Source organism: Cavia porcellus, unplaced genomic scaffold, assembly GCF_034190915.1.
Source record: "Cavia porcellus strain 051 isolate PalLab524CR breed Dunkin Hartley unplaced genomic scaffold, mCavPor4.1 scaffold_5, whole genome shotgun sequence".
Lineage (NCBI taxonomy): Eukaryota > Metazoa > Chordata > Mammalia > Rodentia > Caviidae > Cavia > Cavia porcellus.
The window spans coordinates 56,825,242-56,842,486 of record NW_026947488.1 but is presented as its reverse complement, the minus strand read 5'-3'; the positions used below and the strand labels follow the sequence as shown (position 1 = coordinate 56,842,486).

Genomic DNA, 17,245 nt, shown 5'->3' with positions numbered 1-17,245 from the left:
GACTATCACAGCACTACTTAGCCCAATGAATTGCTCCACAGAGGGCACTATTAGAAGTTAGTCCTCTTTTCTTAGCTTTAATTTGTTTATCTCATACTTCTAAACTCCGACCATCCCTCTTTCCCCCACGTCTGAAAAGAAGACTACTTCCTGCCTTGTTAACGCTCCCACTCCGGATTCAAAGTGGGACTATTCTTCAGGCGGAACTCTAGTTCCACAAGTCTATCCTAGTAGCCGGAACTTATTGAGAAACGGACAGGAAGTGATTCCGGCGGCTCTTATTTCCGTCGTCTGACCCGGGTTGTGATATCGTGCAACGCGTGGTGCTTCAGTGGGCGTTGCGTTGAAAGCACTGAGGCGGGGGCCCAAAGGTGTCGCGGCCACATCTGCCCCGGCTACTCCATGCCAGGTTGGAGGCTGCTGGCGCAAGCGGGCGCCCAGTTTCTGGGCTGCAGCACCGGCGGCCTGGCTGCTGCCCCCGGCTTGAGGAGTAGGTGGGTATGCGTACGACAGGAGGTCTAGGGTTTGCAGCCTGCAGCTCTGCGGCTTTGAACAGTGGCCGGTCTTGACACGCGTGACCTCCCGTGGTAGAGGAGGAAGGAACTCTCTTCAACCGTGGGGCGCAAAAAAAAATAAGGCTTGTCAGGAAAGCAGTTTGGAGAGGACTAAAGGTTTTTTGTTATTGTTGTTTTTTTAATACTTGAGGCGAGCAGTTGACTAAGGACATTAACAATAAAAATGATATCTTCCAATGAGTGAGCGTGTGGTACACGAGCAGTTAAATATATTTGGCGCTTTATATTATGTAGCTTCATGTGCTCAAACTATCGTGTGGTTTATGGTTAAAACTAAATCTTAAAAGGGGAAGTAACGTGTCCAAAGTCACCTAGCTACTTAGTGGAAAATCGGGACTCTTAACCTGAATCTGCCTGACTACAGAAGCCAGGCGGAGAGAGGGCTGCAACAACTACTTCTGTCCTTACCCCTTTGTTGCAAGGATTGCATGCCTTCTCCACCATCATCACTAGGGTTTTTCTTTTTGTTTGTTTGTTTGTTTTATCGTTACCGGGGATCGAACTCACGACTGCCTGCTTGCAAGGCAGGCGCTTCTGCCACTGAGCTAAATCCCCAGCCCCTTCACTAGGGTTTTTCTTGGTGTGTTAACTGGTCTGAGGGCATGTCTCTTGTGTCTATCTTTCCACACCCAGTTTCTTCACCTGAAACTAACGTGCTACATTTGGGCCGTCTCCCCTGGATGTAAAACTCTTAAAACACATTCAAGTGAGTTAGTGGCTTCTCATGTACTTAGATAGGACTACTGTACTTTGTTAGGAATGTGTTTATCCCAGGAGAAAAAATACTTCTTCCAGGAAAACTATTCATAGTTAAAATGTGGATCAGGAAAGAATTTATGTCTCTGACTTGGAATGCGTGTGACCACTACACCTTATATAAGATGGGGGAATTATGACTTAGTCTTTTATTTTTACAGAACAGACATCTGGCTTTTTGTTAGAAGTCTCCATGATAAGAGCCCAACTTGGTGGGATGAACATCTTTCTGAAGAAAATACCTCATTTGTTAAGAAGTTGGTCTCTGATGAAGATAAAGCCCAGTTAGCAAGTAAACTGTGTCCTCTAAAAGATGAACCATGGCCTATAAATCCTTGGGAACCAGGTGATTTTTTTTTTTTTTTTGAAGAATTTTATCTCTTAACTTTGTGTCTGGACACAGTCAAAATCTTAGTGAGTGCTTCATAACATTTTTATCTTTTGAATTAATATTTATGTCTTAAGTATATCTGTCTCGTACTTAAGTTTGCAAGTTTATTTCCAGTCTCCTCCTGACCCACTGCTGGTAAAGACCTCCTTGAAGCTGTTTTGTAGGGAAAAGAAAATATCATTTTGCATACATTCTCTTCTTTGTTTGAGAAAAAAGCAATATAAAATTAGGAAAGAAAGCCTGGATGAGTGTGATGTTAATGACAATGCATCATGCAGAGCTTTGCATTTGAGATGCTCTGGCACTCATGGTTTGCCAACCATAACTCCAGAATCAACTCTTTGAGTCTGGTGTGCGTACACATGCATGTGGCCAGACCAATAAGAATTAGGCCTTTCCTACTGAGTGTGTGATTTCTGCTTGGAGTTTACTGTAATAGTTGAATTTTATAGTGCCTAAAGTTCTTACTGAAACATTCTTGCCAATGTATGCAACACATCTTATGTTTTTGTTTTGTTTTGTTTTGTTTTGCTTTTTGTTTTGTTCTTTTGGGACAGGGTCTTGCTATGTGATTCAGGGTGGCTTTGAACTCACTATGTAACCTAGACTGGCCTCAAACTTGTGGTAATTGTCCTGCCTCAGCCACCAGAGTGTGTATTACAGGTGTGTGCAACCATGCCTGACTTGCAGCATATCTGAGTGTTTGATAATGACTGACATATTTTAGCAATATGTCTACTTGAGACATCTGTATAGTCCAACTAAGGTCTTAGAATTTAAGTGATAGGTATTCACTAATTAGTAATATTGGTCATGAATTGATGTCAGGAAAGCATGGCAATGGATTTATGTACCCCGTGTTAATACTTTTATTTAAAAACTGGAATATGTAAACTCAGCTATTTGTATAGATTGCTTGGATTTGTTCATTTTTCTTGAGCACCAATACATTATGCCAGGCATGCTTGAAGGCACTTAAATCTGTGAGGAAGAGCCTTGTTTTACCCTGAATATTTTATTATATCTCTGATATTCCTGGTCCTTGCGTTGAAACCTAATTTTAGGAAATACTGTTGCATCATGCTGGTAAATTTGGAAAAAGCTTTCTTTTGTTAACATGACATGGTTTTAATTGGCAGGTTCTTCTAGAGTTGGCCTTATTGCCCTGAAGCTGGGCATGATGCCTTTATGGACCAAGGATGGTCAAAAGCATGCAGTCACATTACTACAGGTAAGAAAGAAACAGAACATGTGAGGGATCCATACATATGGCCAGATCTTTTTGTGCAGACTTGACTGGGTGATGTTTATATCATGAAACATGTATCTGTGGGGGGTGGGTGGAAGGCTAATGTCAAATACAAACAGTATTAAAAAAATAAAACTTTACTTCTGATGGTTTCAGTAATGTTCTGAACCTTGCTTGAGACATAGCTTTCTGATATTGATATTAAAATAACTGGGACAGTGGATTAAAACAAAAAGTATAACATAACTTCTCATAGATCTACCACTTTTGTTATAGGAGGAAAAAAAAATCTCAGTCTTATCTTCTATTCTGACAGTTAAGAATATTTCCCTGTCGGGAGAAACTGTGTTTTTATTCTCTGACATGAGTTATACTTAAATGATTAAGAATGTGGGCCCTTAGACTGAAACATCTGAGTTTTATATCCTGGTTCTGCCACTTGTTAGTTGTGTTCCTTAGGGAATTGTGTCTCATCCGTAAAAGATATAATTCTATTTTGTAGAAGAAATAATTATGACTTACCTCGGAAGTTACTGTGAAGACTGCACAAGAGGATACACGAGAGGCACTTGAAAAGAAACATTAAAGTCCAGAATTGTGTTAGCTGTTGTTGTCTTTATTACTAGAGAAAAAGCTTTGATACAGTCAGGGAACCATCACTCCCCAAATGCCTTTGGATAACTCGGTTATTTGGGGGGTTCTTCTCTTAAATAAGTATTTAGACTAGTAATGATAGTGAAAATAAGAGCTCATATAAATGTTTAGTGTTAACAGGGCATTGGCTTTGAATGATCAAGTGTAAGACAATGGTTTTGAGCACTGTCAGGCACACTGGAAGCTTTCAAGAAAGCCCTGTGAGATTGTAGCTTCGTAGAACCATTTCAGCAAACAGTTTAACATTATATGGTAAAGTTTAGATAGGTGAACCTTGCAGTTCTCCTCCTGAGTATTATTATAAACTTTGAACAGGTGCATATTAGGATTCCTTTACAATACTGTTTAGAGCAACATCACTTAATGTGCCAGAACTGGAATGATCCCAGGTGTCCATCAGCAGTAGAATGGAAATTGTAAACTGTGGGATAGTTACGTGATGAAATGCTATATAGCAGTGAAACACAATGGTGAGTGAAAGAAGACGCAGAAGAGTGCATATAGTCTAAAGTAGCCAACGTTAAGTATCTATTAAGCAATCCTTTCAGCAAGCCTCAGAATCCCCTGCAGGGTTATGAAGTGCAGAGCTTTGGATCTAGTGGGTCTTGGATGCGGCCTCATGGGCTGTATTGTTACCAAGTTCCTCAGAGATACCATCCACTGTTTGGGGACTAGCATTCCCTCAGGGAGCTGCTTTGTCATTAAAAGGCGAGGCGATGATGATGGGGGTAGGAAACGTAGAAGCTTTGGGGGTCCTTTTTGACCTGTGTCATATCACCTCTATAAATACTCACTTCATTGTGTTTGTATTTTCTGTGTACTGGACTGTGTTTGACAGTTTTGAAAGTTTCTTTGTTTATATTAAGATTGTATTTTTGATGAATTAAGTAACTGTATGAAACTCCCAATTATCCGAGGACCTCAGTGAATCTGATCTGTAATGTTAGAATGTACCTTGGCGCATACTTAATTTTGTTTGCTTTTTAGGTACAAGACTGTCACGTTTTAAAGTACACTTCAAAGGAAAACCATAATGGAAAAATGGCAGCCCTGACTGTAGGAGGCAAAACTGTGTCACGTTTCCGTGTAAGGATGCATTTTCATTTGCATTTCATTTTCATTAGTTTCGTGTCTGAATGCTTTTGTGCTTTTTACTTTTAATTACCATGGAATTACTTGGAATCTAAACTTAGTAGTCAGTTAACTAAGAATTAGCAGCACAGGTTACCACAAAGTTTTAGTGAAAAGGAAATGGGCTGCTCTACCCCAACACGTAAATTTAGCTAACTTGCTTTAATTTGTCTCTGAGGTAAGCTGTGGTTTTGGCAGGAGAAACAAGTAACTTTACTTCTGTAAGCCATAGTGCTTATACATCTGTAAAGTAGAGATAAAAACGTGATTTAATTAGTATGCTTGTCACAGGATTAGCACATTTCTGCTGGCCCGAACCATCAGTGGTACATACGTGACTGTCCCATAGGTGGCTTGTACTGCTAGTGTACAAATGGATCTTACCACACTATTGTTCCTTTTACTAATAAAATCAATAAAAAGGCTGCTGATGGGACACTCATGCATCTACCACTGCTGTTTCAAGCTGCTCAGCAGTGAGACAAATTACAGCCCTGTTATGAACTTGTTAAATGAAGTTTTTCTAGTGTTTCTATAATGTAACAGACAATAGATCTGGTAATTTTTTTATTCATTTCCTATGAAAAATTATCTCAATATTTGACACCAAGAGCATATGAGGATTAATTTCTTGTATTTTAGCAGGAGCTTTCAGGACCAGGTCGAAAGCTGTATATGAACCCATGTCAAATTTTTCTAAATAAAGCATTTTTTTCTAAGCATAATGTACCAAAAAATGTTGGATTTATGGTTGAAATTGGAAAAATCTCTAGTTACTATTCACTAGTGTATGACTAAAGCTAGAAACCTTTGTAGATAAAGTGGTTTTCACTAATGGATAACAAAGTATCTTTAGGTTTATTCATCTCTAAGCAAACTTCTTTTCATTGGAAATTGTGTGTGAAGTGAAAATAATATTAGAATATAACCCATACTATCTAGCTGTCAGAACTACCAAATGTTTATTGTATGCCTACCATTTCCTTGTTAGAACTTTTATTGATTGAGTACTTACTACATGCCATGGACATAATAAGACTTATATTCACTACCCTAAGTACTTTTTTCAGCCTCTGAGGTAAAGCAGTTAAGTAACTTACTCAGGACCACTGACAGGTAATAATAATGACAGCCTTGTACCTTCGTTTCTTAACTGCTTCTTGATAGTCACCTTTTGGAAACTCCCAAGCTGATGAGAGAGGAATAAATCAATTAGCCATCCTACTACAATATAAATGCAGTAGGCACAGAACTAGAGACAGCCATTTCTGCTTAGGAAAATCCTAGAACTTTCACAGGGAGAAGACCACAAAGGAAGACAAGTGTTAAGGCCGGGCTGGTGGAAGAGCATGTGTGCTTGGGAGGAGAAATGTGATGGTGACATGGCTGCTTCTCAGTGTGGATGTGGCCAGGAGGAAGAGTGACCATAAGGGATTTAGGCTTGTCTTGTAGACCCTGGGGAGCTTTCTAATGTCTTTAACCTGGGCAGTAACAAATGGTTATCTTGGTTTACAAAACCTAGAAGTATCTGGTTTCAGAGCTTACTTTCAGGAAAGTTTAGGCATTTAGGAGAGAATCAACAAAAGCCTTTTGAACCAAGGCAGTTGCATTTGGGTTGAAAGGCTGAGATTTGGAAAAGGGGTGGAGGATGCAGGATAGGACTGGGAATATGGAACATGCAGGCATAGAATGGTTTCCCAGTAAGCATCTCAGTCAGTGCTGGTGCTGTAAACTGAGACAGGGACACGGGAAGACAAGCTGTGGGGGGCAGAGGTGTTGGAGCTGTTCACAGAAAGTCCATGTGGCATCCTCCTATAACTAGTGAAGGATACTCTTCAATCAGAGAGTAGTTGAAATATATTACTGTAAGTAACAGAATTAATAATAAAATGTTGCAGGAATGGTAGTATAATTTCATATTGAAAATTGTGGTCCACACAGTTTTTCTATTCAACTAATTAAAACTTTATCCTCTTGTGTGAATACACAGTACGGGAGAGTGATTTGGATGCTGCATTCTTACTGTTGTGGTGGATTTCAACTCATTCAGCTTACATAGACTGTAAAAAGTTCATTTTTATAGCATAGTAAACATGTAGGCTACAAAAACACAGAAGAAACTGATTTCTTCGAGATACAACTGTTATACATCCAGAGGACATTAACTACAGTGTTAAAGAAAAATTTTGGAAGTGACCTTCCTTTAGAATGGGATAATAAGTTTCAGAATTGTTTATAAGTAAAACGTTTTTGTTTGAAAAGTAGATTTATTAAACTAAAAATAGACATACTTCCTCTTGTGTATTTTAGTCCGCAGGGAAACTGCAAATAGATTTATTACAGAGTCTTTTAAAATCAGAACTATGAATATAAAATATCAAATAATTAAGCCCATAAAACAGTTTACAGGCGGGTTAGAACTGTTTTTGTTTTGATTTGGTTTTTGTTTTTTAATATCTAAAGAATTTGTGCCTCCTGGGAGTTAGACCAGTTTGCTTTTGTAAATTTGAATAGTGTAAATAAAAAGTGTTGTGGTACATAGTGTTTTGAATGGGGGAGTTAAGTGGCCCTAAAAGTTGATTAAATCAATTTGTCTTGGGTGCAGAAAAGCATTCGCATTGTGGAAAGGATAATTGCAGAGAACTGTGAAGAAGGGGGAAAAGACAGCCTCATCGATGGAATTACCCAAGTGTGACAGTGCTGTCAGTCTTATAAATTGCCTTTTAAAATCATTTGCTTGGAAGTTTCAAAAAGAAAAAGAAAATGAACTCTTGTACTGCCTCTGATTTCAGCTTGAGTATTTGTTTTTTCTCATTTTATGATTATAAGTAAAAAAAAATTAAAGTATTCAACTTCAAGGAATTTGAAAGGCAATTAGAAAATGTTACCTTAGTTCTTTTCCTGTTTTAGTAGTTAAATTAAGATATTCATCTTACAAAAAGAATAAGGAATTTTTCTCAGAAACTTCCTGATAAATTAAAAAAATAGTATCTGTAACATAATATGCTTTTTAACCATCAAGTGTAATAGATGAACATCAAGAATGAATTTAAAGTCTATTCTGAAGTCTAGTAAGTCTGAATATGATACATTAGGGAAATAATTTCAAGGAGCTACACTCCCTGCTGTGGAAGAAATGATTGTAACTCATGAAAACCAGGGGCTGTAATAGTGTTGGCACGTGTGAAGTGAAATCGTAGAAAGCAGCCAAATTGAATTTATGTTAGCATTCTTTTGGAGGCAAGGGTAGCTTCTTGAGAGAACTCTGTGAGGCACAGAATCATCTTCAGAAGACTGTAGGGCAGAGCTGCTCAGCATGTGTGGCGCAGCTTCCTGAGTAAGTCCCAGGGAGATTCCTAGTGGGGATGGAACCAGTCCAAACACTAAAGTTCTGTGCTTAAAGCCAGTGCCATCCAAGTCCAGGTCAACTAAGGAAAACTTACTAAATAAATTTTAGAGGAATACGACCGGTTTACCTTTTTAAGTGAAATTAGCAAGTAACTTGATTTCACTGAGGTTGCTTCATTTGCATTTGGGGGAAGGTATTTTGTTATCATCTGTGTGTCTTGTATTATGTGTTAGCTTTCTGTCACTGTGGCAAAATATCTACGATAAATAACTTGAAGGAGAAATTTATTGAAGAAGTTTATTTTGGTTCACATTTCAGAGGTTGATTATATTGCTTTTGAGCTTATGATGAGGCTCCTTGAACATGTCAGAGACCACGTGGTGGCTTCAGTGCAGCAGACAGGAGGCAGGGAAAGGACTGAGGTCATCATGTACCTTCCAGGGTTGTCTCCAATGACGTGCTTCCTCCAACTGGTCCTGCCTCCTATAGTTTTCCAGCACCTCCCAATAGCTCATTTAATTATGAAGTTACAATGAATTAATTCATAGATGAGATCAGAGCCATGATCCAATCATTTTCCCTAAGCTCTTCCCACCCCTGTTTGCTAATTAGGGATAATAACCTGAGCCTTTGAAGAGCACTTCATATACAAATAGTGACAGTGGTTAGGTGTCTTCCACTATTGCTATTACTACTTTTTAAAAAAATTATTATGAATTACAGTAGTACCTTGGTTCACAAATGTAATTCTTTCAATGATTCTGGTTGCAAATTGAATTGAATGGGAACCAAATCAACTTTCCTCATAAATTCCACATTGAACCTAACCATTGAATTTGATTCGGTTCTTGTTCAGTTTGTTTTGCAACCAGACTTGTGAAAAGAATTAAGTTCATGAACCAAAGTATCACTCTATTTGTTTTCATAACAGTGTGGTCCCCTACAAATTTTTTCATCTTCAGATTAAGTTGTAATATATATTTTAAGTTTATCATTTATATTAAATAGATTTGAAGATAGAGACCATCACTGTCTAGCCACAAACACAGTAATGTTGCATACAAAAGAACAGATTTTGCAGGAGAGTGAGAAGGTAGCTGGAGTCTTTACTTCTGGCTACTTAAGAGGCTGAAGCAGGAGGATTGCAAGTTTGAAGCCAGTTGCCTGGGAAATAGAGCCAGATTCTATCTCAAAATAAAATTTGAAAGAAGGACTAGGAAAAACCAGGACATAAGGAAATTAGACATGCATCTTCTGTGCTTTTCTAGCCTTGTGCAAGGTGCTGGGTTCAATTCACAGTACTGCAAATAAATAAAGTTGGAGTAATTTGAAGAGACAAACTTCATACTCAGGTAAATAAGTTTGAGATCATAAAGACAATAATTGAGAGATATGAAGAGTGTAGCATTGTCGTAGGGAGAATATCGCCTGGCAAGGCTGTTTGGGAAGGGGTCTGTACAGTAAATTTAACTGCAGCCAGAACTAGAAACATTTTAAAGAGTTTTTATGAGCCGTGGAGGTGTAAGGTTAGACAATTATAAATCAGGAGTGATGCAGACAGACACGGGTATGTGTACATTGAGTAAAATGGCCCTTCGGGAGCCTGCAGCTGCTTTGTTTCTGGTTAGAGGGAAAGTTAGGGGAGAGGAAGATGCACATACCTGTGTGGGCTATATTCTGATGAAAGAGGTACCCTTCACATCAAGAAATGCAAAATGGTATAACTTTTGTGGCAACTACATAGCAACCTATATCAAGTCTTTGAGACATTAATGTGTGTGGGGGGAGTAACCAAGACAGTATTATAAGGAAATTAGACATCTATAGTTTTTATTTTCAAGGATATTGGTCATAGTGCTATTTATAGTAGCAGGAAAAAGGTGGGGATGAGGAGAAGAGACAGCAAGACCTACCAGAAGTGGGGATATAGCAGGGACTAAACAAGAACACTGCCTTCAGGAAGATTACTTTTTAGTATCTTGGGGTAGAGTTGAGAGGCTGGCTTATAGAATATAAATATAAAATGTGTATGTCACAGTGGATGGGGATACATGTGCTTTAAAGAGTAATAAAAAGCTGAGGGGGCAGCAGATGACAAAAGGGGTATGATTGTAGATAGGAAAGGTACGTTGATACTTAGATGAAGACCTAGAAAGTAAGGAAGCAGGTCATCCAAAAGTCTGGCGGAAAAGCCCGGTGGGCAAAGGAAGTAGTATATGCAAAGGACCTGAGGGTGGTAGTTGATTTGTTCGTACACCAGTATGGGAATAAGTTTAAACAGTGATTGGAAGATGAGGTCAGGTTGTTTGGAACCTTGTGAACCACTGTCTGGGATTAGATTCTGCTGGATGTGGAAGGCACCACAGAGACGTGGTATAGTGTAAGTTTTAGTATGGTCACGGCAGCCTGTAAATTGAGAGTGGGCTAGGAGTTTGGAGGCTTGGACCACTTAGCAGAAAGTAATCCAGGCCAGGATAATGGGGTAACGTGAGAAAAGGTTGCTGTGGGCTGTGTTTTTAAACAGAATTTTTAGGACTTGCTGATGAATGGTATATGGGGTGTGGAGAGTCAAGGATGATCACAGTTTTGGCCCACACAACAGAAGGTGCCATTTATTGAGAGATGAAAGAGCAGGATCAGAGGAAGTTGAGTCAGTTTTAGACTGTTAAGCTCATATTGTTGTGTGACGTTGATGTGAGTATGATGAATTGGCAGTCGGCTGTGTAAAAATATCTAGAGTAGAATTTGGCATTGAAATTAGGACGATGAAGTCGGTCCTGATATGGATGTAAAAAGTGAGTGATGACTAGACACCAAATGAAAGACTTTCACGGAGAGAACGGCCTCCTGTGTCAGCACTGCAGATAGGTGCAATGAAATGGTAATGGGCCGGTGCGTCTGACCGTGTGGATATGATTAGTTACTGTCCACTGCACTTCCTGTTGAGTGTTAGGGGCTGAAGACACCTGATTAAAGTGGGTTAATTAAAGTAGATTCAGGGAATGGGTGGAAAGAAAGTAGACTCAGCAGGTTTCTCAAGGAGCATTGCTGTAAAAGGGAAACCAGAAATAGCTGAAGAATACATGGTGAAGGAAGGACTTGGGACACATTATGTACTTACTGGAACTTCCATAGGAAAGGGGAAACTGATTTAGAGAAAGTGGGTATGGTTTCAGGAAGGAAGGTATTGAATAGGCGAGGAGGTGAGAATGAGCCCTTTTAGTACAAGCAGGAACAGTTCATCTTTGTATGTGGTGAACAGCCCCAGTTAAACAGTCATATGAGTTGCTTGAAAGAAATAGTAATGCCATTCCCCTCCCTAGAGTGGTGAAATTGCAGTCTCCAAGCAGACGCCCTTGGCACAGGATTTCCTGAAAGCTCTCCATGTGCATCTCTGCACAAGGCACAGGCTGGAAACACAACTGTATGTGAGTGCTGGGACAGGCAGGTGCCTTGTTTGGAGATAACATGAGGAAATTCTCTTCCTGCTGAAAGAATGCTGGAGGCTTCCGGAGAGGATGTGACATAATTGCCTTTAATAGTATGAGAAAAACCTAAACAAGGAAATGTAGGTTGGGCAGGCCACGCTTGGAAGTGTGTGGTCAGGATACTTAAGTGTGATCTATCCTGTTCTCTTCCATCTGCTTTTATATAGGTACAGAGTAAGTGTATTAGTGATTTCCTAGGCTTGGGTTCTTGATACAGTGTTATTAGAACTCAAATCTGAGTAGAGCACAACTTTACCTCCTTCCTTACAAAACAAAGCCCTTTCCCAAATATTGTCCACATGTCCTAAGTACTAAGGTTATTTGTTCATAGAAATGTAATGGATTATAGCTATATACCAACCTTAAATAACAAGAATTGGGTGTTCTTTGTACAGAGAAATAGAGTGTGCTTATTTATTTTTCCAGTGTGTTGGTAATTTGATTTGGACCTCTGTGCATTCAGTTCCACCTCCAGTATTTAATGTGTTACTTATATGTACCGTTTTTCTTCTAGAAATCTGAATCTGTATTGGAATTTTACCGAGAACTTGGATTGCCGCCAAAACAGACAGTTAAAATCTTTCATGTAACCGATAATGCTGTAATTAAGCCAGGTAATCTGGGGTCAGAGAACAGAGGGTGATAAAAATATCCAGATAAGTGATTTGCTTAATGCTACCCCTTTCTGTAATAAAGCTGAATCCAAAATACAAAGTGCCAAATACAGGTGCTTATTTTTAAGTATAAAACTGTATCTGTTTTAATCACTAAGAATAAACAAATCTTTGAGTCTTCTAAGTGAAAAAGCTGTAAGGGACTCTTTGTTTTCCATGAAAATGGGAGGAACACTTTTGTTTTTAATGTGGAAAGAGTTTTCACATTTGAAAAAGCTGTTCTAAATAAATATACCAACTTTTAAAATTTGAGGTTCATTGTTTGCAGGCTGGAATTTTGTTAAGAAAACTAAAGTCTCCTTTAATTAGGAAATACAGCCTGAAATGGTAGAGTGACTGATATACAGCTATATGTCATATATTTTTTACTTACCAAACTAACAACTCTCATCAAGCTTGGATGTTTACCAGCAGGAATAGTGTGTGGTCACAAGAATCATCCTTTTTTTTAAAATTTGATTTTAAAGAGAATAAAACCAAGCAAAATAAAACAGAATAAAGCCAATCAAAACAAAACAGTGCAAATGATACAGAACTTTAAAACAGAATAATAGGAAATCAACAATGGCTGCCTTACTGCCTCTTGTTATCTTCAAAATTGCTGTGCATACCATCAGACATAATAAAATCAAACAAAGCTGGGCATGATGGCACACGCCTATAATCCCAGCATTTGGGAAACTGCAGCAGGAGGATCATTGTGAGTTCGAGACCAGCCTGGGCCATAAAGTGAGTTCAAGGCCAACCTGAACTACATAGTGAGACCAAGACTCAAAAAGACCCAAAAAAAAAAAAAAAAAAAAAAATCAGAAGAGCAAAATAAAACCAATCAAAAAGGGAACATTGAATAAAAACAAAACAGTTAATTGAAACAAAACCAAACAGTAAAAATAACATTAGATTTCAAAAACAAGACGGAAGGAAATCCTCCATGTTTATTACATTGCATATTGTTACCCTCCTAATAGATGCTCAGGCTACCGGCTTTAGGCCTGCAAAGTCCATCAAACAATACAAGCATAAAGTTGTTTTTGCACCTCAGTTGCTAACAGCTCATCTTTTGTTCCTCTGAATCAGCCTGTTGCTTAAAGGGTTTAGGGAGTGTTCTCATCTCCTTGCCCACTAGCCAGGTTGCTCACAGGAAGGGCAAATTGGCTTCTTGTTTCTCCTCCTGGGACCCACATGGCCTCCAGGAATCATTCATGTTAACCAGCACCTCTTGAACCCCTGGACGGTGCTGTCCGTCTGCCAGGCCTGGTCTTTCCTGCACTATGCACCTTCCATGGGACTTTTTCTTTAGCCTACACATAGCCAACTAAAAGACATGTCTGTTGAATAATTCTGTTGCTTGGGTGTTTCTGATGTGTTTGGGTTCTGATGTGTTGGGTGTTCTGATGTGTCCTGTTTTTTGAAATCTGATAGATGGGTTATTTGATGTAGTTTATGTTTAGTAAAGTTAATTCTGTGCGGTAAAATTTCATACTGATTTCCTTTTCCTTTTGTAAAGGCACTCCTCTTTATGCTGCTCACTTTCGTCCAGGACAGTATGTGGATGTCACCGCCAAAACGTAGGTCCTCATAGTGGTTCTTTTTTCCTTTGTTCTTTTGTTAACTTTAAAAAAAAAAAATTAATTACCAAGTCAGTGAATAAAAGATAAATATTCTCACTTATAATTCTGATCTGTGAAGTCACTAACAATACTGGTTTTAAAATTGTACTGAATTAGTTTTATATTAAAAATTCAGGTTACAACCATTAAGCTGACATGTATGCTTGACATGCAGCTAAAAGAAAGATCGCATTGCTTAAATTCTGTGTGAGTTGGCCCATTTCTGTTTTAAGGACAAAGGAAGACAAAGTTTCATGGTGAAATATGCATGAGCAATGCGGACAGAATCCTTTTGAGGTTGGGGTGTAATCTAGTTTTGGCTGTGCTTTCCAATTGTAGAAAATGGTTAAATTAGTAATGTTTTATTTTGTTTTGAAAGTGGTGGTTGTGTTTGACTCCTAGAGTATGCTAAAAGCGTACCAAAAACTAGAAGTAGCATCACACTATAGCTCTCTTCAGTAGCATTATACTGCTCCTCAGTATCATACAAATTAAACTTCTTCCATGAAAGCAAAATTCTTTTAATTCTCTAACATGCTTTAATTTAATAGAAATCAGTATTTGTCACTGTGAGAGAAATGCTATGAGTCATATATAGCCTGGGCAATGATATTTTTGGTGCTGCAGCTTTTGATTACTGTTTCTGCCACGTGGCTTAGCATTGGCTAGGTGATCTCCAGGAAACATTTAGATCTTTGAGAAGTGAAGTTACTTCACTACAGAATTTAAAATAAGTTCGTATCGATACTGAAACTCTTCAGTATAGGTTATTGGGATTCACATGCTCTACAGGAAACATAACTCCACCACCAGGTATTGTCCATGCATGTTATTCTTGCACATAAACTATAATTTCATTTCTTTTGTGCCTTTTTGTTACATGAGAATATCTTCAAGGATATTCTGAGATTCTCTAGGATAGTCTTACAATCATCAGAGAGGTATTTGTTTGTTTGATGGTTTGGAGACAGGGTCTCCCTATGTAGTTCAGGCTGGCCTTGAACTTGCCAATATAGCCCAGGCTGGCCTCAGAGTGATCCTCTGCCTCAACCTCCCAAGTGTTGGAATTTATAGGCATGTGCCATCATACCCAGAGGTTGTTTTTTGAGTAGTTTCTATCCAAAGAAACTGGATGCATACTAACATTAGTCCCTGTAATGCAGTTAAATGTTGTACATTCATTTCACACTATTATCCTTTAATTTGAAATATAAGCCATTGCAAAAGCTGCTAGATATCTTTATTTTGTTTAGCCATTTAGAAGTGAAGTAGGACATTGGTAGCAGAGAAAGTCCTCTTTTTAGAGAAATTATGAACCTGTTACTTCTTTTCTATTTCTCATTGTCATGAACTTGTCCTTAGTTACTGCAATCCCTAAAATAATTTGTTTTTTGCTAACTATGTTTGTTCTGCTTTCATTTTCATGAACTCAGTATTAAAACTCTTATGCTCTTGTTTGGTTAGTTGGGAAGATATATTGTAAATCAGATTGTTTTGCTTTTTAATTTCTGAATTATTACGTGTAATAAAGTACCTCATAGTAATTCTGATGTTCAGTTGGTGTTTTGTGAATTGCATTAAATATTTCACAGAACAAGTAGGCTACCCTGAGAAGCCGTGCAGAGTCAGAGGCTGTACTTCACTGATGTCTGTAGCCAGGCTTGTGACCAGCTTGGACTAGAGGCTAGCTGTTCAAACACCTGTGCTCACCGATTGTTTTCATCTCAGGCACTGCTGAGGAGTTTCCTTGGCTTCTTTTTTTTAGTTATTTTTAAAACTACAGCTTTCCTGTGAGTATAAAGTGAAAAGAAAAGTTGCTTTATTTTGTACAGCCAAATATATTCCTAGAAAACATGATTGTATAAAGTTATGTGCCACCCTCAGACTAAACAGCTGCTAACAGCTGGAGTTACAGCGTTGGGACTTAAAGTAGCTGGAAGAGAAGGAAAGGAGCCCGTCTGATAAGATCTTCCCTATTACATGGGCTGCAGCGCAGTTTTGTTTTTTTTGTTTTTTGTTTTTGGTGCTGGGGATCAGACTCACGCTTGCCAGGGAGGCACTTACACCACTGAGCTAAATCCCCACCTGCAGTGCAGTATTTTGATTTGACTGTGTAATAAAGGGCTTCGCTTCACACAAGGTCACTGTGTTGTTTGTGTGCATGTCCTTGTGTGGAATTCCCCACATCAGATCAAATTGGGTTTTATTTAGCTTTTGTTAGCTGTTTCCAGGGGGTACACCTCCTGTAGCTGGCATGTTGCTCTGTCTGTAAGAAGCTTTTAAGTGCTCTAAATTTATTGGACTTTTTTCATGTGGAGCTTGGTTTGAATTCCCTGAATGTAGCATGAGCTCCTTAGCTGCATCCAGCCCCAGCTGCTGCCACCCCTTCTCTCTGCTCGTGATGTCCCTACTTTGCTGCAGAAGGTGTGCTGACGCCCTTCCACAGAGATCCTGAGAGTTCTGGCCAGTTCTCGGGATGTGGGTGCTGTGGATCCAGGAGTGTGGTGAGGGCCACAGGACTCAAACAAGTCCAGCTCATCAGTCAAACTGCTTTTTCTCCTCTACTCCTGTGCCCCTTAGAGGATTCAGAATGGCTTCCTTTCTTTAACTCTGATCAAGTTGTGACACATAAACATCTTTTTTTCTTTCACGTAAACATCTTTTAAAAGCAACCAAGTTAAATTAATCCACTTTCAATAACATTACCAATAAAAAATGAGCCTGTTATTACTCACATTTTAGCACAAAATTAAAAATTGTTCTATGTAGTAATTTGTTTCATTTTCTTTCAATTAGCAAAGAAAATCTTTTATTTGTTAATCTATACTTATATTTTGGATGTTTCAATTTTTTTCCTTAGATTCTTAATAGCTGGGTTAAAAACAGTTCAGAAATAACTAAGTTAATTTAAAAAAATGTTAAAAAAGGAAAACAGTGTCAACCTCAAAAGTAGGTTGTTAGTGAGATGTTTACCTCAAATGTAATTGTCTGTAGGCATTTTTAAAAGAATTGATCAGTGACCAATAGCAGCAGCTTCTTGAAGGCTTCCTTAGACTCTTAAATATCATTTTTCTATTAATTGCAGTAGAAAATTTGCTTGCATCAAAAGATACTTTGTGTGTACCAGTACTGAATGTGACTAGAATTCTCTATATCAGTATATAAAAAATTTACGGATTTAACTTTGGGGCATGAAGTAATTGTGTTTACCAGAGTTCATTTTAATTTTTCTTTTTTATCTAAAGGTTCTGAGAATACAAGTTCAGTTTAGATTACATAGGAAGTACTTTTACATCCAATAATAAAAATTCTAGTAAAATAGTTTAGTTTCATTATGCTCTTAGTAGATAATAAAACAAGTGTTTGAG

The 17,245-nt window shown here is 38.3% G+C and overlaps 1 protein-coding gene across 2 annotated transcripts in view; it reads left to right on the top strand.

The window, feature by feature from the left end:
• Positions 1 to 270: 270 nt before the first annotated feature.
• The window catches only part of Mrpl3 (mitochondrial ribosomal protein L3), a 37,601-nt gene continuing 20,626 nt past the window's right edge, over positions 271 to 17,245 (top strand). The window contains exons 1-6 of one of the 2 annotated variants that reach the window (XM_063248994.1): positions 271 to 494; positions 1,493 to 1,677; positions 2,862 to 2,953; positions 4,613 to 4,711; positions 12,108 to 12,207; positions 13,775 to 13,835. In XM_063248994.1, the coding sequence (XP_063105064.1) occupies positions 403 to 494; positions 1,493 to 1,677; positions 2,862 to 2,953; positions 4,613 to 4,711; positions 12,108 to 12,207; positions 13,775 to 13,835 (629 nt within the window). In that variant the 5' untranslated portion in view covers positions 271 to 402. The remainder of the gene's footprint in view (positions 495 to 1,492; positions 1,678 to 2,861; positions 2,954 to 4,612; positions 4,712 to 12,107; positions 12,208 to 13,774; positions 13,836 to 17,245) is intronic. The other variant, XM_003476723.5, reaches the window with a different exon arrangement.